Source organism: Argopecten irradians, chromosome 2 (assembly GCF_041381155.1).
Source record: "Argopecten irradians isolate NY chromosome 2, Ai_NY, whole genome shotgun sequence".
NCBI lineage: Eukaryota > Metazoa > Mollusca > Bivalvia > Pectinida > Pectinidae > Argopecten > Argopecten irradians.
The window spans coordinates 19,897,563-19,921,140 of NC_091135.1; the positions used below are offsets into that span (position 1 = coordinate 19,897,563).

A 23,578-nucleotide genomic window follows, 5' to 3' on the forward strand; every position below is an offset into this window, starting at 1 on the left:
AATGTTCCCCATCCTTTGGCAGGATGTGGTGGAACTATATCAGTCTCTCTTAAATGAGTAAGACGATGCGAAGGAAGCCTTCGGTTCTCCGTATCAGAGATATCGGACATAAATGGATGTGTTAAGTAAAGGAGCGTTTACTTTATCGTCGGTGTTATAAGGCAATAATAACAATACAATATCGATACAGTGGTGTATCAGTGAGTTAAGAGAATGTATCTTATACGCCATAGAAATAACTCAATTGTTTTCACGTTCTGATATCCTTTCATTGTTTCGCTAATGAAATTGTGCTTTTATCACGACGTATAAGGTGGATAGATATAGTGCAGCAAGGGAGAAGGCCTAGAAGAAAATGGGCATGGCATTCTGAGATAAGCATGTCTGCTACATGCATCAAACCTTTGTCATCTGCAGGCCGAACCCACGTGTAAAATTACGATAAATGAAGAGTTTGATAAAGAGTACTAATTGGATGAGGATGACCCCGAAGGAAATTCTGACGAATATATGATACATAGTATATGATGTATATCTGGCCCATAGCAGGAATACACTTTGATAACTAGAAATATATATCTGCTTTTGTATTAAGCTGAGATTTGTTGAAAATATGTAATTCCTAGCAAATAAAAGTTTGACGGGAAGATGCCGTAACTGAAAAAAAAAAACAGATAAATAGTTAACTGCTGAATAAACAATATAATACAAGAAACAAAATTCTAAATAAATTCAAAGTATATAAGTCATATACATACTTGCATGCATGGAAACACAGAATACTTATTTCTTTATGTAAATTGTATTAATTGTATTTCACATTTCTTATAATATTAGATATGCCCGGATTGTCCACTTTTCTTATTGGCTAATAATGGCCAGGTAGATATATAGCATATCGATGCGTTGTTTTATAATTACTGTGTGCTTCAATGTGACATCCTATTACTATCGTTGTATTTTAATCAACATGCACAATATCTTCATATGGTGCATTCTCTCATACCTTCTGCTGCAATACTGGCTGATCTACATTGTAGTCCAATACTATGGTTTGGTTTGATTAGTTTAACGTCCTATTAACAGCCAGGTTCATTTAAGAACGTGCCAGGTTTGTTGGTGGAGGAAAGCCGGAGTACCTGGAAAAAACCAGCGGTCAGTACCTGGCAGCTGCCCCACATGGGATTCGAACTCGCGACCTATGTGGTAATATGTCGGTACATCTTAACCACTCGGCCACCGCAGCCCCTCAAGCACATCAAAAGCAGTCCAATACACCGATGGATCATGTCGCCTGAGGCTGTATTACATGCCTATCCATGCAATACAGTCTCGTGACGTTACGGCGTCAACAAAATTAATGTTTCTTGGTAAAATTTTAACTTTTTTTTTCAGAAAAAAAGGCTGGTTTTATTATAATATATGTAATTAACGGTATTTACGTTAAAATATTACGTAATTTTCATATATGGGAAATTGACTTTTTTTAAAGTGGCAGGATATCATAGTTGTAAAATTGGAAAAAAAAAACGTCGAGGTATGAAAGAAAAATACTGTTTAATATGTAGATATGAAAGATAGGGATATTCTACCCTCGGGATCACAGAATATTGTCAAACGTTGGTTAGCCATGGGGTTTATAACATTTTGTAACCCTTGGGTAGAATATCCCTATCCTTCATCTCGACATATAAAAGAATCTGATAATAACGATCTTGTAGAATCTAATGATTCATTTAATTCTACCAGGGCGGTATATATCACCTTATGGAACTCTCCGAAGATTCATATGCCTAATTGATAATTATAGACCAACGGAGAGGAAAACGACTGATTTATCATTTAACTACTACGAATGGTGTGGTATTACACATCATCCCGTGTGTCATTTCATTTTATCATCATATTTATGTATGCATAAATTGCTTTGTTAAAGAATCATTTACTTATATGCCCTATTCCTGATGGAGAGCGATAGTCTTTTGTATGATGTAAGAGACTAGATTGGTTTCTGCACTAAATGGTAACTACCTTCTATGTAGATAGGAGATAAATCAGCTCCGTCCCAATTTCTGTAAATGTGGGCGAAATAACCTGAAATACATCGTGCCAGTACCTTCGTTAGCAAGAGATATAAGATGACACAGGAGCCTCGCCTCTAATGAAGGTAGACTAATCAGTTCCCTCGTTTTTTACAGCGCTCCTAATAAATTGCACAGACTGGTCGTCATAAATGGGTCAGTTTGGTTAATTTGGGTAGCGCGTTTAATATTGCTATTTACACTGGTTACAAGAAACAAGCTCGTTAACTTCTGCTGCTTCCGGAGCCTGATATATACCCAATAACGCGCTGCCAGCATATATATGAATTACTTCTCGCCAATAGAACACCGCGGTCAGAAGGGAGCATTAGGAATAGAGCTAACTTCATTCTATGCATACCGAGTTGCTATAAATCCTTCCATGATAAAATCGCTTGTATTTGCTATAAATCCTTAATTGATATCAAGGATTTTGAAATGTGATTTAATAGATCTTTATCTGTATTCCCTTTGAAATGTTTCGAATAATTCTAGATTATAACAATACCTTATATTCAAGCTTTAAATCAAACTTGTATTGTTTACTGTAAAAAGGTATACATTATCAGAAACCCCAGTGTTTAGCATCTACATTAAACCTAGAATTATGTCAATTTGACATAACAGCAGAAATACCTTATGAGCTTGATCACTGTTGAACTGTTGTAGAATTCCCAGCGCTCATTTCATTTGATACTGGCTGATAGGGGTTTTAGTGCTTTGTGTAAGTTGTAGCTGTTCTTTTTGTTAGTGTTTCAGATTACCAATAGTTTTACCATTGTAGTATATAACCATGTTGTCTCACTTTATATTTCAAAAAATAATACTATTTAAGTCTTCTGGCGATAATACACAATTCCTTGACAAGTCACTCTGACAGTGTAGCGCCTTTAGGTATTACATATATTATCATAAACATTATTGGACCTAATCTATATTGTCTGAAATTCCTCGGTCAATTCTGAAATTATTAAATCAGAAAATGATTAGAAAAAGTAGTTTTTAGATGTTACAGTAAAGATTACTTACTATTACTGAATTACCTCACATGATATTTGTGTAACGTGTTTGTCTCCGGTGCGGTGGTTTCTTTCAGTGACCAACACACTGCATCATTTACTAAAACAGCAGTTTACAGGTAAAGTAAAACACGAGATCCTTATTTTTGTCAATAATGTTGATCACTTATTGAAAATAATTATCATTACACATGATGACGGTTTTAATAGGCCTCTCGACTTTTACTCAGAGCGGCTTTAAAATCAGAGTTAATGGGCTAAATAGTTATATTGAATTCGATCGATATACCATTTGGTCCAAAATCGCATACATGAACATTGCACACCAAGACAATTACTGGAATCACTCGGCCGGAAGTGAAATTGAGAACGGACATTACTATCCGTTGTCGGTATAATGTGACGTTCAGCCCAATCACCTAAACAACATCATTGCCATATTTGTTAATCTGAGTCGGTCTCATCCTACCATAAACTCCCAGTGTTTGATATTCGTTGTTTTAATATGACTGAAGGCAAGGTCTTAAAGAGCGCAGCCAGATGTTTCAGTAAACAATTTATTATGCAATGTTAAAAAGTCCAATTTATGGAAATAATAGATCCAAATTTTCTGTTTATTTTTATTCATATATTCACACTCTGTCCTTGTCTCCAAACCCCTATTTGAGAAGGAAATCCACATTTTATTTCCGTAACATATATTCCGTTTTTAGTCAGCTGATTATATTGAAAGTGGTCCATCACTTGAACACTTGCAATCAAAGAGCAATAGCACCGAGCTTCTGCCGGATGAAGGTTATGTTTTTCGGATCATAAAAGCGTTTGAACCGCTTGATTATATAATTAGCTGACTTCAAAGCATCGCATTCACGCTGATGGGATTTTTTACAATGGATAAAACAATGGCGGCCACAAACTCAAGCTGTCAGTGTGTTGGATTGAATTTAAAAGATTGTGTTTTTTCTTATATTTTCATGTGTGTGTTACCTTAGAAGAGCTTCGCACTTCATGCCCTTCGGACACGAAGGGCTGCACCCTTATTATGTTGGAATGAGTCTTATGTCAAATTGTACAGGTTGAAACTCATATTTGTTTTATGAGTACATTAAACGAAATGAACTTCTGGGGATAATCCGACTTATAAATAAAAATGATCAACATATAATTTCCCATTCCATTAAATTATTTTATTTTGACATACACTCTATTTGTATCTATTAATTTGCCAGAGAAGCAACTTCCTGTTCCTCCTAAATTGTTCTTTAATTTGTGATATTTTTGGTGTAAATAACGTAAAAACGGTTGTCTTATGTCTTCTGATTGATAATAATTGTGGGGTTCTGTTGTCATAGAGAACAAAAGGAATTTATTATCTAAACTTTGATTTAAACAATTTAAGAAAACGTTTAACAAAAATAGAGATATTTTAACACTAGATTCATTTTCATTTTAATTAGCATAGAGCCATATATAGTTACTCAATTTTCTCCTTATATCTTGTATATCTTAATGATTCTGCTTGCTTTATATCATCTTTAAGTCACTATACTTTATTTAGAAATAGATAACAATGTGTAATCAACATAGCGTCGGCATCAAATTAAATTGTTATTTTATGGACAAGGGCACACTGTTTAGATTTATACAGTAACTAAATTCAATGTCATTAAAGTGCTTGAAGATCTACTTGAATAATCTATTATACATCAAACGCTTGTAAGACCTCCATGAATTATATATCGTACAATGAAACTGTCACTGTAGGCAATGGTAATGAATTGTTGACCTCAGAATAAGGCATTGTAGAACAAATGCCGGTTTGTGGTAAATGCTGTAGTTGACACCGTCATAATGCGTATCTTTAAGCACTCGTTCTTGTAAAATAGACCCTAGATTCTGTGCCCAGCCCGGAACGCACCAAAGTCTATAAAAGTGCTCCTGCTATGTGCTCAGCATTAAGGGAGTGGGATGACTGTTTCGCCCATTATAGGGTATAATATGAGCTGGTATGCTGCTTGGTGTCTTCGGCAGCATGTTTCAGTGATATAGCACTATAAAAAGTGCAAGATTGCTCGTCATGAATTTTTTTGTAATATTCATATAAAAGTGTACTAGGCTAGCACAAAACGGTCACATTCAACTGACAATGCGCTAACCATTTCTTCCATTCCTCTTATACTTAGGGCCAAGAAAGAGCAGAGATACATATATGTTGGCGTTGTTTAACCAAGTGACAAAAGATAAAAAGCAAAAAATGTGCGGTTTGCAAAAAGTGGATACTGACTCAGGCAAACTACTTCATTTCGATCTATTCTCTTCACAATCCATGTAAAAGGATTTGAAAACCAGTTTAAATACAAAATTCATAAGTATAGATAAGGGTGCAGCAGAATAAAACAAACCAACTTGATCTATGACAGATAATGATGCGCAATGTTTTGCATTGTACTTTCATGTTTGTCGTCATGCGCATGTCACATATTTAGTATTTCTAATGATATTGAATTTAACTGGTAATTAATCATGTTTAAGTTGATAGGTTAACTGTGTAATGTATGGAATTCCAGTCCTGCAGGTAGGGCGTTGGATTTGTACCTGCTGCCCCTATTGCATGATTGTAAAATGCGACTTAATTTAGGATATTATCTTTCCTCTTCATCCTGCGGTTGAGTTGAGCTTCGGCTCTGGGGCATGCAAAGTAAAATGTAGCTGTTCCTGCTGGCGCCCAGCATTAAAAACTGGGTTGCAACAGTTCCACTATGCACAAGAAGACACTATAAAAAATACAGACTAGACCACAGTATCCCAAAACACGCACCTCGCACAACATACACGCAACACACCGCATACATGGGAGGCCGTCCTTACATGACCAAAGCTGTTAATAGGACGTTAATTAATCAAACAAAAAAACAAAGCATGGAATTCAACTTCTTCATTGTTTACTTACCTTGTTGTAAGATGTTAAACGAACCAGTCCCGATTTAAGCATGCGTTATACAACATTTCGGTCGTCAACATTCTTGTGCCAGTGTCTTAATTTTTAATCGAAAATAAGACTTCAATCGAAAATCCTGTAAACAATAAAGATTTCCAATTGTGTGTTCAATAAAAGGAAACAGGATACTGTTCATTTGTCACTCATATATATCACATTTTATTACTGATTCTGATTTGATAATACTCTACGATATTTTTAAGGTAATATTTTTAATTGAAAATCAGAGACAAATACTATTTTAAAAAGGTTTTGTTTAGAAATAACACAAATGAAAAATGTGATACAATAAAACTGGATTTCAAGCAAATAGGCTAAAATAAAATTTCATGCATAACGAAATAAAATTAATCTTAACTGCAGCACTATTTAATATTAATATTGTTTCTATGTCTATAACGAATTTTATATGACGATAGTGTTTATAACGAACTCATTACTGTATATATTCACCTTATTTTCGTTATAATTATAGACCTATATAACGAACAACGTATGAAAGCAAAATTTACTGGACGTTTTCAATAATAACCTCTTTATTTTTGATTGAAAGAAATATTGTTTGCTTGTGAACACAATATTATCTGAGAACAGAATGAAGGTTCGTATATTTTGTATTTCTGAAGTCATTTTTTTTGGAACGAAATAAAGTATAACCAAACAAAAAATATTTGATCATATCAATTTATTCTCTCTATACAACTAACTACCTGTTTGACGCGTTGAATAAACGAATGCGACTATATAAATAATCCCAAGTCGTTTAGATCAAACATTCTTTTGATGTAAATAAGTCGTTTCCAATATTATGAGAAAAAGTAACCGAACCGAATATGAGATATCATTATAGTAAACTTAATTTCCTGACAAGTCCGTGATGATCATCAGACCAACAGTACGGTTTTGTTGTAAACTATTGGTTTAATTCAATTTAATTTTTAATGCGCACCATTCTTTAACCGATATTAAGGTGAAGATCAAAGTATGGATGTAGCTAACCATTATATTGATGCATGAATTACGACAGACCTGATCGATATGTCTCTGTAACACACGGGGTAAGGGGGTTAACTCTAGCTTATTTCAGTCAGCACCATCTTTTCCAGGAAAGAATTTGAATTGAAGAGTTTTACGTGCCGTAACGTTATCGTTTCTGGGCACGCGAAAAGATAGGAAATGGAGTTAGAAGAGCAAAGTATGAAGAGAAAGCATAGAGTGGAAGGAGTCGTCTGCTATACCTATATATATCTATTAATTTGGAAGACGATTCCTAGATCCTAATAGGTCATATCATGGCATCGTCTAGCAGTAACTAGCCCTACCCATCAAGAGCAGGGGGAAAGGAAGGAACCTAGCCTTTTAATTGTCTATATAGATTATATAATTTTGAAGCCCTTCTAATTATCTATGTAAAAAAATATCTAAAGTATATATTTTTTCCAAGAAAGAAAAATCACCGCTTAATTGTCCCTTTATATCTTCCAAGACTTCAATACGCATAACTCGCTTACTATATTTGTCTCATTTTTTTCTATTTCATATTACATAGTTTGAGTATATTGATCTCGTAGCCACTAGACGACTATGTATATAATGCTTTTTATTTTCTATAGTAGAAATCGCAATAGTGTTAAGATTGCACTTTGTCAATGGGTATAAACATTTACAGCTGTGAAAATAGTTCAGTTCATTATTGATATTACACTTGTAAGTACGAAGATAAAGTTTAATTGTTTTATGACTATCAGAAAAACAATATTTTTTGTGTTGATGGAGAGATCAGCAGCCTTAATACATATCCATTTTCGATTAAGATATTTATTTTAAAATGCAGTGTTTACCCGAAATCAACACACTGCATTGGTTTTTGCCTTAAACATCTATAACGATAGTTAAGGCCAAAACCATCTTCTGACGGTCATATGTAGTAAATATTCTCTATACACCAGAAAAATAGTACCGTTTTCTCTTTAGTTTTTCTCAATTTAGAAGTCATTGTTAACAAACAAACAAAATATTGTAGATTATTAAATATTATTTCGTTAATGTTATTTCTTCGTTATTTTACACACGATATACATAATGGTCTGATCAGAGCGCAAACAAACAAGAAAAACAACTTGTTCATTTACCAAGACGTAGGTGTCGCACATGTTAACACAAGTAATTGTACACAGCCAATTTCAAGATGTAAATGAAAATTAATGTAATATGAGTGAAGGCACCAGCAGTAAATTACAGGAACAAATAATGATAACAATTGTTAATAAATGATATAGGGGAAGTCAATCCCATGGCAATTATATCATTACAGGTTTCGGTAGAATATCGGTATAAATCTAAAATAAATACCAAACTGAAAAAGAAAATATTATCTGTACGGTAAAATAATTGTTCTTAATTATCATCTTTCAATCCTTATTTATGGAATAAAACATTTGCTATTTTGTAAAATTGAACATAATTCCTTTTAAATTCTGGACAAATAATAGCTATTGCAGCGGTAAAATGTCTCATAGGAATTTATAACATTAAAAGCAATAATAATGAAAACTTGATGAAATCGGGAAGTACAAGAAACAAAAAATCGATAGGTATGAATAGAAAACAAAATATCGTAGATACATAATGTTGTACACTAACCTAATAATCAATATTCAATTCACACGAACACCTAGTTAATCAATTATGTGAACAATAAAAGATCCAAATGACTTCAGTGATTATAACCGTGCAACAATCTAACAATGGCCAATAAAAGGTTTGATTTGATTGACCTATTAACAGACGGAATCATTTAACACCAACCTCCAATCATGGACCATGTGTCCGATGTGTTGTGGTATATTTGTCACGTCTCCTTGTAATAGTTGTCCTTTTTATAGTGTTATCTCACTGAAACATGTTGAAGACACCAAACACACCTCATTTGGTAACAATACTGCCTTGCAGGTAGGGCGTTAGAATTGTATCTGCAGCCCTTATTGCATGATCATTAAAGGCGACTAAATTCAAGATATTATTTTTGCTTTCTTGCTACCTTACTTTCTCCTTCCTAACGTCTTCCTTGACACTTCCTCACTTTTGGCATTTGGTTGAGCGCCCGGCCCTGTGAGGAAGTCTTTGGGTTCTTGGCCGAGACACACCATAGTCTATTTAAGTGGTAGTTTCTGCTCCTGCTTAGCGCTCAGCATACCGGGGCTGGGACGACTGATTCGCCCGTTGTCAATATAATGTGACCGGCTGGAGTGTTGTCTGGTATCTTTGGCGACATGCTTCAGTCATATGGCAACATAAAAAAGGCTGACAACGGGTAAGCCAGTCCTACTCCCCTAATGCTGAGCACAGGACAATTATAATCATTTAGCGCCTCTCTTCATCGCCGTTATTCACGTTATTATGTCTGTATTTTGATAAAAATGTCTCTGGATGGCATCAAATAAAAATTAATAAGGATATATGACTTATATTAACATCTACAGCGCGGTGAAATGATCAGTACATACTGTCGGACCATGAATCCAGGTTGTGGTCTTTAATTTCATTTCGCATTTTTACAATGCTATTAGTAATTACAAAGTGATTTCTGCAAGTATGTTTCCATCTAATAGTACGTAAGGCAGAAAAACAAGAATATTACTTATCATAAACTCTGTGTTGTAACTAAAGTTATAAGGCATCATATATGTTTCTCTGTCCATTTCAATGATTTTCACAGCTTCATTTATCAAACCTGGTGGTTTTTAATAGTATATTGAAGAAAAATTGCATGTCAAACCTTTTTGCCAATTTACGGCACATATAACTTTTAAGAATAGAAATGATAGAACTGAATTATAACAACACTACTAAAAGTATACATTGTGTGAGACAAAATGGAGTATTCTACATTAACATTAAACTTCACAATTAAAGCATTTCAACATTAACTCTTTCTCTCACTTCAATTATTTAGTACCGACATGATGAAGTGTGTTAACCACTGGGGCGTATTGGTGACGCCGAAGCTCTCTAAAATGGTGTTCATATTTTTTAATATACACTTAAAACATTTTTAAAATAGTATGTTGTGTCAAAACAACTTAAACGTATTGTACTGAAATGTGTTATACATGTTTCAGATTACAAACTTTGAACGTGATATAATTCTCAAGTGAAAAGCTGGCAATCTTTTGTCAAAAGACATTCAATTATCATCTTCGTTTACAAGTAACAGCTTAATGACTTATTATCCCCTATGTATTTGTCAAACATTATCAACAAAGGTGTTAACATCATCCTAAATGGTTGACGCACGATAAACTTCCACAGAGACGGGACGATAACTTTTCTTTTGCGATATTCACTCAAAGGATTCGGCTATGTGTATTAACATGTTGAAACGAAAACAAATGACGCCAAAATACTGCGCGCGAACTGTTGGTAAAAATATTATCGTTAAAGCAGAGAGCATCAGTTTTTAACTTGTAATTAAATGAGGTATTCAGGCTTGTACTTTCCTTCCTCGTTCAATGTGGAGACAATATAAAACGGACAGACAAGGATTTTGCTATTACAAGAAGGCAAGCAACAATGACGTAGTAATTTAAATGCACAACCTGACATATATATAGTTACATCGTGACAAGAACGTCCTTTGTCCAACGTCCTGCCCAAACCTGGTGTGAGTATCGTATCATGCCACCGGAGAGTTTTGATCCGCAATCATTTTACGTGTTGGTCTTCTGTATAACCTAGCATGTGTCCCATTCGTGATAATCTCATGTTTCCAATCTAATAATATTCCTTCGCCCTACAGCTTCAATCATTATACACATGTCACAAGTTCCCTGATATTCGGATAAAAGCATACATAATCTAATAACATCTCCAAACATTGCTTCTCACGGTCCTGTGTGAAGGAGATACCAGACATCGCAAGAACAGACAAATACTCGTTGACGATGTCATCAAGTCCAGCCCAATCGGGTCAGGTTCAATTTCAAACCCAAATTAATGTCTTCGGTAGCACTGTCTGCAAAGGCGCTAAAATAATATTGGTAAAGACACTACACAGAAAAACCTGAATGTATAACACATGAAGGATACGGAATATGTTAATAGAATTTCATTAAAGCCAGAATCGTTTTAAATGACGTAACATTTTCTGAAGGAGGAGATGCTATAATTGTACAGATTGGCTTAGTTTTGGTTTATCAGGTTAAGTTTCCTATCGACAGTCAGTGTCTTTCAAGGATGGTCACACATGTGAGCAGATTCCGTGTGTGGATATCTGTATGCTTTTGGAGGCTGCGGTATTTCCGTGTGTCATAGTTGAACTCTTGCCTTTTGACATCGAACAAGCACATACGTATCCGGTCATATTATACTGACAACGGGCGAAACAGTCGTCCTACTCGCCTAAATGCGGAGCTCTAAGCAGAAACAGAAGCAGAAACTACCACTTTAGATTATGGTGTGTCTCTGCCAGGGGACAGACCCCAGAGCCTTCGCTCAACCGAACACCAAACCAAAAGTGAAGCGGTGTCAAAGTAGACGTTATGAATAAAAACATTTACGATTATATCTGTTGATTAGTTACAGTTTACATATCTTATACAGTTGGGCCTAACCTAGTGTCGGCAGATTATTATTCGACATTTTATTCATACTGAGGTAAAAACGTTATATATCAATATTCCGAAATAAATTCAAAGTAAAAAAAATCATTTCTATGGAATATATATTCAGCCACTATAGGGCCTTCTTCACAGTCCAAAAAATAGTTTTTGACATTATATTACTGGTCTAAACACTGCAAAATCATACGATACATGCGTTACAATTGGAGACGTTTGTGATGTTTGTCATGACAAAACATCTATCCGGCCTAGGTGGTTTGGCAAAAGGATAATATATTTTAAGTGTATCTTCATATAAATAATACGGTAACTCACTGAGTTGTCAGAAAGAGGGCGGAGCGTGTATATAGTCAAAATGTAAGCCTTATATCAACTCGAAATTCAGGCAAACTAGTGTTGTCACTGTCTTATCAGATTAGAACATTTTGATTTGATTGATAATGGATATTAAAGGATTTTTGTAGCCTGTACGTTTAAAAGTCACTGAAGATCATTTGTTAATTGTCGCTACCAATTTAAAACAATGTTACGAATAATTTCATTGTCCAGCAATGGATATATCATAGAAATAAAAACAGTTTGGCAGTGACATTTCCCACAATCGAGTACATGCGCGACTCTAGATTATTAATTAGTATATAATGTTCAATGTAAGACAAGGACTTATGACTTATTACTCTAACGCAGCTGATCGAGCCAGCGGGTACAGTATATTTCTACCGGTATTCATAGGGGATGCATCACTAATGTAAAACTATTTCATATGGCAGGAATTATAATAAAGGTTAGATTTTACGATTAAATGGGCAAATTACAAACTCAATATAATATTTTATAATTATGATACATATATACCGGAGTGTGACTGAAATAAAATGTATAAAGATTTATTCTTCCACACGCATACCCGATGCTATAAATGCCATAGATAAAATCTGCTCTTCAAAACAGTGCATATCAAAACACGCCAACGTTTTACTGACATTGCTCTTTGAAACTTTGGTTTTGTTGTTTTATTAACGTCCTTTTAACAGCCACTGTACGGCCCCATGGCATGCAATGTGTTGCGGTTTGTGTATGTCGGTATGTTTTGGGAGGCTGTGGTATATTCGTGTTGTTTCTGTTTGAAATTCTTGCCATTTATTTATTATCCCACTAAAGCATGCCGCCGAAGGTACCAATCACCCTTCTTTATAAAATTCTTTATTTCATGTCCCCTTGATGGATTCTTATAACAAAACAATTAGTCATTTTAAGCAGGTCCGTTGTAAAACAGAAAACGAAAAAAAAAATCTCGTGGAAAGTAGTTATTTTAAATTGACAGTATTTCGAATCAGAATGTAAAAGTATTATCCTGCTGTTTGATGTGTGCTACATCAAGTATTTCCCCATGTGTACTTCTACAAGACCTTCTCAGAAAGAAATAAAATAAAAGTAGTAATAACAAGATCACATACGTTTAATAAGAATTTCCTTCATATGGCAATTTCTCGGACTCAATAAGAAATCAAATGCATTTTGCTTGAATTTCGTACTATCAAAAATAATATAACGGTATTGAATTATTGTGTAAAGGTAATAGTCATAAAAAAGATCGATGAATGGCAGTACCCTGTACTATTTCTCTTAGATATACCGAAAAAAGACGATTGGCCTCTTTTTTACTCTGGAGAATATAAACGAGATTGTCAGCATTTCTCTCCAGAGAGCCAACTTCTGGACAGAAATTGAGTTACTTCGGCTGTCATATTCAAATTACATTTGTGTGCGACCATCTATAGGATAACTCTTGTGCTCTACAGAGCTATTCATACCACCAGTGAAATGTTGCTATTGTTTTATTTCGGGAGGTTGTTTCATGTGTTTTATTTCGGGAGGTTGTTTCATGTGTACGTACCAAAACAACCTGAGGTGATATTGCATCAAGGAAGACATAAGGAAATAAAGCAATTTTAAAGCTGAGTGAAAAATGAATTAGGGATTTCATCTTTCTCAGGCTCGTCAGAGAGGCTTGAAGTCTGAAGTACATATAGTACAAGCGATCTGGATGAAAGCAAAATTATTTTAAAAAGATGATGGAGAATTGAATAAAAAAAAGTTGCTGTGGCTGCTAACAATGGATTGGGGAGTCAGAAACTAGTTTTCACCTCATATCCGAATCAGGTACAATGTATGTAACCCCTGTAATGCAGTGGATAGTCATAGTTTAAGTGTCTAAGGTTTCTATATTAACATTGGAATATTATATGCAGATCGGATTGTATCTGTAGGGAGCGTTTCTGTCCATTAAATACCATTTCCTGCATCGTTTATAGTTTTCTACGTAACAGGAATTGAACAAATGTTCTTCCTTTTACATTATACATCGTTATTGCTCAGTCATTTTATGACTTCATTCATTCTGGTGAGCAATTTCAAACATTCTATCGATCATATGATTTATTATTAGCCTGCACAACTTAAGACCTTTTTCCCGTGATTTCAGAACCGATGGTGGCAATTGTTTTGCTCCCAGTACAGTGCAAAAGACTCACAACCAAGATAACGATTGCTATACAGATCAGGCCTTCCTGGCTCTGACCCGTGACTTATACTCCAAATGAATAGACTGACCACAATAAAGTCCACTCCAAACGAGTCGTTTCTTAATAGATACAATAAAAGTACAGGGTGGTGATGTTTTTCCTTTTCATTAATTTAAACGGCCCGAGACTTAAATCAACTACAATTCCAAAGTAAATTCAGGAGGAAAGAAAACATTAAAACAGCCAAATACCAACTAAGCGGGTTCTTATCATTCCTAAACTATGGAGATTTAAGATTGATTGGTTGGTTAGGTTTATGTCATGTTAGTTAACTGTTAAGGTCATGATTAGACCCCCCTCCCTGTATGTTTATATATAGGATAAACCACAAGTTGGTGTTGAAAAGGCCAGAGATCGGCCCTCGATAAGTGCGTTTTCTCTGGCCTATTCAACACCAACTCGTGGTTTATCCCACTTAAAAAATCCCCATCCCATTTTGACCCCCATCAAACATTGCAACAATTCAATTATCCAACTGTAGGATAGTTTAATAGAACTTAATTGGTTACACAGGTAAATCAGGTTTATTCAATTGTCGAATGAACACAGCCAGGTAGGGTTTATATATAGGTACACTGTACACGTGCATTCTATTCGCCATATCAACATGCTGTTGATAGTGATACTTCAATCAGTTACACACAACGATCAAAAACAGTTTTTGTGAATTTTATTCTTGTGGGTATCAAATGAAGATTTTATCATCGTAATACCATATTTTCAGTGATATTTATGATGAGGAAATTATAAATTCCGAAGGAGCAAAAGTGTTCTTGGAATCCAATTCATGGTTGTGAACAAAACACACCTTTAAAGAAGAGTTGCGCAAAAGATACCTCTAAGATAGGATATGATTTGACACTGTTACAGCCACCTTGTGGAGAGGTGCACTGTCATGCAGACACAAAGGAAATTGTGTAAGGATTCTAAATCCTGGATTGTTCTAAATGGAAATCGAACGTGACTTAATATTAAAATCATTCAGTGATTTTCCCCTCCATAATTTCAGGGTCTTCACTTTTTCATTTGCGAAAAAACTACATTGTATCTTTCTTGAAACATGTATATTTTTAGAGATTTTTTCGGGAAAAACATTACCATTAAACTGGGAAAATAGAGCAAAATTTCTCAAGGGGAAGCGGCCTTTCTTCGGCTCCAAATACACCTAAAAATCACTGTCATTGATTTTGTACTAAGTGCGCGTTGTGCTTGAAGAATCATTTAGAACACATGTACAGGATGAAGGAATATTTTTTTCGCCAAAGTTTTTTTTCTCTTAACACGATATCTTTACGTACATGTACTAGTATTGCATAAAATGGACCTTTGTTTCACAGTTTTAATTGTTCTCAAGGCTTAAAAATCATGCATATTATTTGACTACCCAACGGTAATACTATTGGATAGTTTACTATCCACCTGACCATCATTAGGTAGTGAAACTTTACATCTGTTGTACACAGTGGATGACGTCACAGACCATGAAAAGACGCCCTCTCCTGTTTGTTTAGACGGTATATTTGAGTTGACTCGTTGTGATTGTGAGATTTTGCAATACAAATGTGGCAGTAGTTAAAATGATAATGCCCTATTGCAAGGAATGACAATCACAAACAGATATAGATAGAAAACGTATGATGTTATTGTTAATTCATAACACGTTTTAATCACTTCAGTGTATAACATAATATCAAATATAGAAGACAGTGATTGTATCCAAAGTCCTTCCTTCGTATGTAGGTCCGGTTACTGATTATTGATTTGTTTTGGCAGTATCATTTGTTTTATTGCGAGACTGCCATTATACTAAAGACGATAATTTTAAATGGAATCACTTTTTACGGCCATGAAAATCAACTAGCTAATACAAGTTTCGCAACAAAGTTGCAAAAACAAACAACACGTACTCTAAACACATAAAGATATAATTTGTTTATAATGATTGCTATAATAGAATTGCTTCTATTAGCAATTTCCATCTATATCACCACCGACATTGCAGTAAAGCACGCATTAGCTGAAAACAGATTTTAATTTCAGATCGTTAATACCATGTAAAAGTGATGACGCTGACATTCATTTAACCAAGACGAAACCCAGAAAACAATCGCCGGCAATATAATCCTTAAACAGTAACTTCATCACGTGCATATTTTACAATAATAAAACTATCGACAATGCTAATGATTTACGTTTGACTGGGTACTCTACAGAGAAATGGAGAGAAGGCTTTTTTATTTTGAGTAATGCGACGTCTCCGTTACGGGCAATGACAAACGCGTATAGATGCTATTAATCACTTTATTTAAACCACACTTATATTAATGGGCTCTACCGTATTCATGTTTCTGTTTAAAGTATCCAAATAATACAATATGGACATTGTAGTACGGTGCAGAAGTTAAACTTTAATTAGGTGACATTTTACAAATTTGTTTAAAAGACAAACTGAAATTGGAATTGTCGGGTTGTGTGAAATATTTTTTATTTCAAGAATAATTTGATAGCTGTATATATTGTGGATCTAAGTTGAAAATAATGGTTATGATTTTGGAGACTGCGGTATGTTCGTGTTGTATTTTTCTCTGGTAGAGGAGCTTTTGTCAATAAAATCAGCACAATATAATTAACATATTCTGCTTAAAATATTGAAAAACACAATATCCGATCGCTCTAAAGTTTTAAATTTAAAAAAAATGAGAAAAAAAATGGAGCAAAATGCGATGTCGAATTAAGCAAGTTCTCTCCATAGGCAATAACATGTAAAAATACATTACAGTTAATTACAATACTAATGCCGAAACTTCGACGAAAACCAAAATTGCAACTCAAGGGAATCATTATGAGACAAAATAAGGATTTCTTAATGTTATACTGAAATATAACAATAGGGTTTTGTCAATTAACTGTTGTTAAAGATATTGTGACAATAAAACAGTCTTACTGCTTGAATTGTTAAAGGGACAATTCAGTGAGGCTAATTCATTACATAACCACGAAGCAAAATATGACATAAAGTATTGTTCTACATTCCTTATGAAACATATGACAAGAAATAGTGACAAATTCCACAACCTTGTTAAGTATTTTGATTAATACCATTGAAATTCCAAATCGTTGATCAATACGATTAAGCAGGTACAACATGTACGCTGTACCCTTACCCGAGTCAAAGTCACGCACATTAAACAAATGCAATTCCTAACCACTCAGGAGTTGATGAAATTATTTTTAGACAAGAACATGCATCTTATAATGTTAACACAACTGTAAGAGCGTTTTGAGTAGTTCTATGCAAAACATTCTTTATTACACAGGCAAGGGTCAGGGTTCGGCATACAAGGCTATGTGTAATGGCGATTGAACATTTCACATACTATTGACAACAGTGGGTTTTTTCTGGCATATCACAGTAAAACCAACTAATCTAATTTCCATTAGAACTGGTTTGTTTCCGAAATATGTGCAAGTTTTAATGTAATCCTAAACCGAATTGTCCATTTAATTTTCAGTGTTTCGTACGCTAGTCATGCAAAAGATCAACTTCAGTGTCCAATATACCCCCTCAGGTTAACAAGTGTCTGTCTAATGAACATATAATCTTGTGTTATTGGAGAATTCAAAGATACATGAGCAAAATTATCCTATAAATGAACTTACTAAATCTTTTTTACCCTTATGATTTCCTTACTTGACGTCCTTTTTCAGAAAAGCACTGATGATATTGTTCGTTACTTTCAGTGTATTCTTTAACCTAAATGTGCCTAAGAAATTCTGAACTTGCCTCCGGTTATGGAATTATATTCCAACTAGGACTGTTAGCAATAATTAGTTTTTGATTTTGAATCTTATTGAACTTAATCTTTTGTTTTCTACACGAACTTGATATTACCTGAAAACAACTTCGCATTGATAGTAAAAACAAGAATAGAAAAAAAAAAAAAACATTTCTTCTATCTAACGTCAATTAATTTTCCACATCAGCACGTGGTATTATTACACATATGATGTACGAGTGTTAATTATATAAAATGAGGATTGGTATATGTTACACATATCTTTATAATTTAAATGTGTTTAAGGTAGACAATGATAATATAATAGATCATAAAGTATACAATATCGTCGGTGCGTCAGTTTGGTCTGTATTGTAGGCATAACTTGTTCATTTTAATGCATGATTAAGAAGATTTAATTAAACAAAAGATTCCACTTACCATGGTAGATAATGGGTCAAGGTTGTCATAATTTCCAAACGTAGAATTGTAGCTTGAAGTGAAAGCCTCCATAATGGAAAAAATATGTCACCACAGACACAGAGGAAACACTGGATGATGTATATTAATGTTGAATTCTAGACGGGTGTACGTCACATTTGATCATTTGATCAAGATGCGCACTAAAATGTCCTTGTCATAGCCTCTTTGTCTCATTAAACTTATTCATATACAGTTTACCGATATGTATTATAATCTTTGAATGTTTGATATTACAAATGAATACGATTTATCAAGGATTATTGGTCCATACAATACACCAAAAATTGTGCCTGTGAACTTCTTTTTAACTTTCTTAGAACATATTTCTGCTACCCTTAAAGTCTTAATAAATATGAGACAATATTGTATTTGTCATGCGCGTTACACCAAATCCTCAGTCACGAATTTTAGAAAAGCGTAACTTTAATTGTCGTGTAGAAGTTAAAGCACCTATCAAAATTCGTCCTCGAACATAACAAATCAATGATTGTCACACGCAAGCCTGGCCCACATTACACTGCACTGTACGTGCCAAAATAATCGTTTTAACAGAAAACCATAATCCGTGGTAGAACACGCGGCTTTATTTAAGTTCGACGTGTGGCTCTTTAACCCAGGAGAACAGTAAACAGTTGATGATAAATTTAGCTGTCAACATGTTGTTGTTGTTGAACACATCTTAATCACGTTTGAATAAATGATCAAGTCCCAATCACACCAGACGCCTAAACGTTGCTGCATACAATGCTCTATATTCCTGAAATGATTGAATGAGAAAGCAATGGAAACGCACAATATTGTATCATTGTCAAACAAAATAATGCATTAATATTGTTTCAGCTTTATATCCACAAAACCAATCGTCAATGGTAAGTGTTTACACATATATTGTTTATCTCTTTGGTTGGCTAGTCCCAAATGTTCAATCTGATTTTTAGAAGTATCAGATAATCCCGAATGGCCATATACATCCGTGTTATTTCAACTAAGATGACATCTGAATCTGAAGCTGACCAGCGGGTGTTGTGATCAGTGAGTTCGGAATCGATATTAAATATAACTAGATATCTGGCGGTGTCATGACCGATCAATTAGCGCGCTGTTTCTGTGAAATCCTTATTTCCCCTGATTAGAAAAATATATATATGAAATCTCGATGCATCTCAGCCCTGTAATGGTTTTATTTGAAATCCGACATATATCTCAATTTTAATAAATATGCAAATAGGTTTTTGTTTTATTCTAACTTCTGAAAAATAATCGATTTTGCATTTTGAAACATGTGCTCCTTCGAACATAACATTTAGATATATGTGGAATTCATGTCATCCGATAAGACATCACATCTGCGATTTTATTTGAGATCGATGAGACTTCTACTCCTTGAGACAGTTTATTCATTAGTCTAACGGCAGGTCGTTTTTATGTGTCGCTTTCTCCAGTACGACAATACTCTTACCAAGTTCCGTCTGACAGCAATCACAACTTCTCTAACACCTCCGTAAATTCCAATTCCTAAAGAACCGATCTGTCCTAATTCAGTTTTTTCTGTGACGAAAAGCGTAAAGAATGTACACCTCCTTCTGCTTATGAACTGTTTGTCAGAGGTTGTGTTTTTCACTAGTAAATAGTATCTGTTTAATTTCTGGAATGTTCCTTCTGGGTATAAAGGCTTTTTATTGCTTTTCCAAAGCCAACTTCACAAGAGTCATATACTTTCTGGCCGTAGTCAACAGCTGCCCATGATAACGTGTTATTTGATTTGCTACAATTCCTCGTAGTGTTTAATGAGTAGAGGGGAATCCTGGGGTAATTGGTGGTCACGAGGTGAAAGGTGAAGAATCGGCCTGGTTGTGATTGGACCATCTGTTTTACTTTTAGGTGTCTTTGATGGAGGTGGATAGTACACCTTCTGCTCCCGGTCCAGATTTTATCTGCAACGAGATTCAGAATATGTCAGTATAGACAAAGAATACATCTGTGAGAACTGTAGCGTGTATCTTTATGGGGCAATGGGTTCATTAACTGGTAGCATTCGTCATGAAATACTAAGGAGCGATATTGGCGGTATCGATGTCCAGAAGAGAGAAAGTTGACACATACCTACAGATAAAGAAATTGTTGAAAAACAATACTGACAAGAAAGATGGTGTACATGTGCTCCTTGTGTTGTACTCCGCGAGTTTATAACATCTAAGGATCAAACACTGTGAACTTGGATATTTTCGCGATTTTCATGTGTAAAACTTTTGCGGTGTTGTTATTTTCGCGATAGATACAAACTTTTATAATTTAACAACAAAGTTCATACAAATTATTACGCGTGGGGGAAATTTTCGCGATCAAACGATTTTCGCCTAATTAGCGTTGATTTCCCCCCTGCGTTAATTTCTTCGTTTACAGAACTATATAGTAGGAAATATTTGTTGGATAGAAATTGTCATAGGATTTTACGGATACAGTAGATGAATAAAACATAAAAAACATATAAACTTTAATATACCATTTGATTACATATATATATATATCTGATAGAAACCTGTATCGTAACCATGATAATTTTGCTGTTGCGTTTCCTCCCTGTTGGTTTGGTGTCCGACGAAACACAAAGTAAACATATTCTTTAACAGTCCTTTGTGCTAAAATCAAATCGAATTAACAAATTGTTGTTTGGAATAAATGAATAATGAATACATTAACATTGTAGTCTTCTAAAAGCAGTTCATGTTTTAATGCCCAACTATCCATGGTAGTTACTTAACTTATGTGTAACTTTAGGCAACAATACACGTTCATGAATGTTATCTTTTTAATTATCATTAAATCTAAAGACATATGGACTATTTTGGTGGGGATTTTTTTGGAAATTTTCCGTAATTTTTGCACTGAAACGTTTTCTAATTAGCGATGTATGTGTATTAAAAATAAACAGAAAGTACAAGGTTTTATGTTTTAATCAAAGCATTATTATAAAGGCATTGTTTATGTGGTTCAGGAGAATCTGTTTTATTATTGTCATCCCCTGTGATTTCGCAATTACTTTACTCTTATCTGGCCTACGGAACTGTATCCACGCATTTTATCGTCATTACCGAATTTAATCAGAAGACCATACAACTAATGCAGTGTTGTTGGCTTGAAACCATAGAAAGAAACAAAGTTTGCATTATTCTAAACTGAGATTAAAACCCAGAGATGTTTCGAAAAATATCAATAGGTTAATTGCGTTTATTAAAGAGAGATTAATCTGTATTACGTGACCTTGTAGGAAGTCCGATTTTTTCACAATATAATGGATTTCTTTTTATTGGTTTATTATCACCATTAGGGACAAACATATTTCAGATTAAGAATATTGTAGAATTGTTTCTGCCGTCCAGTTATTTTCAGGTTCGTTGTCGACGTTACTGCAGAGGAAAGCAATGAGGTTAGCGATATATATATAATTGTATTGTCTGTATGTATGTTGTGATGATAATATTTAACCCGACCTGTCAGTCTTATCGACTAGCATTATCCCGATGTCTATAGCTGTAATGATAGCGGGAATATATACACTGACAGGCTAGGGTGTCATTAGACCTTAATACTGATGATAGCCGTGCATTCTATCAGATATATCAAACCTGATTACTACAACACGGTTTTGACAACAAATAGTTGAGATTAATGTAAGACATAATTACCTCATCAAGTTATGCAAGACTTTATTGGAAGTGACAGAATACAGACCGGTGTACTTGTGAGAAAATCAGAATACGAGAGCGAAACCAATTTTCGCAATGCCTTGTAGTGTTGTTACCATCGGCGTGAGATTCGGTAACTATCGACCAGCCGTCGCTCGGGATAAATTGCCCTGTGTTTTGACTTGTCACACCAATAAAACTATATGACATGTTGTCGCCAGGGCCGTTTAAACTCGTTTTAGGATTCTCGCCACGTACTTCAGATTTCCTAGCGCTGTGCGTCTCCTAGAAATGCAGACTTATTGTTGGGTTGGGTTATATTGGTCACGGGCACAGTTCCTAAATACAGAAACTTCTTTTTTTACACGTGAAACACATTACTACACAGACCGTGTTAACCCATTCAACATCGAGTCTGATTCCAGATTCGGTCTACATAGTCATCTCAGTTTAAGCATTACAAATGAACATTGCCACAGCTCGATTTCTCACCAACATAAGAGTTTGGTTTAATTTTCACCAGAGATTTAAACGCAATACATTGCATCCTAAGCCTGTCCTTAAATGGCGTCAGTTGTAGAGAAATGATAGAGATCAAATAAAAGCCAATATTTGTTATAGTGTACATTACAACCACGCTACCTAATTGTATTTATAGAAAAATAAACAAACGAAATAACGGCAGCCTCAGACTCTTTATTCTGTAGTCAGCCGAATGTCAAATGTAAAAAAAATCAGGCTAGGACAAACGTCATTTTTCCTTTAAAATTCTTATGATAATTATAAAGTCAAATAGTCGGTGCCATTATAAGATAATACGATCAATTGATATGAACTTCCCTTGACCCCCTCACACCAAGGTGATATCTTATAACATATAATGGATAACTATAAACGTGAAATGATATGGCAAGATAAATACACATAAAGGATTTCCAACTGTTCTCCATTGACGAGATGAACTATGACAAATGTGAAAATAATATTTCAAGTAAAGCCATAATAACGAGACGCGAGTTTTCTATTTTAAGATATAATAAGTATACGGATAGTTTGTTATAACAAGTATGCCATATTAATCGTGTTGATTTTCCGTCAATAACAACGGCCACTTCGGGACGACCTCCTTACATGTACTGCATTAATTTGTTTGTGGTATTGGATACTTCTGTATATTAGTTTGTCTCTATAGTCTATGAAAGTGACAGTTCCTTAACGTTCAGCATAAAGGGACGACTGGTCCCCCCGTTGTCGGTATAATGTGCCATGTGGGGTGTGTTGCTTGGAGTCTTCGCATACAGGAATGACTGGTTCGTCCGTTGTCAGTAT

The 23,578-nt window shown here is 34.6% G+C and overlaps 1 protein-coding gene across 1 annotated transcript in view; it reads right to left on the reverse strand.

The window, feature by feature from the left end:
* The window catches only part of LOC138314761 (PDF receptor-like), a 104,290-nt gene that overhangs the window by 55,815 nt on the left and 24,897 nt on the right, over positions 1–23,578 (reverse strand). Inside the window, exon 2 of the mRNA XM_069255259.1 lies at positions 18,522–20,497. Coding sequence (XP_069111360.1) covers positions 18,522–18,593 — 72 coding nt within the window. The 5' untranslated portion in view covers positions 18,594–20,497. The remainder of the gene's footprint in view (positions 1–18,521; positions 20,498–23,578) is intronic.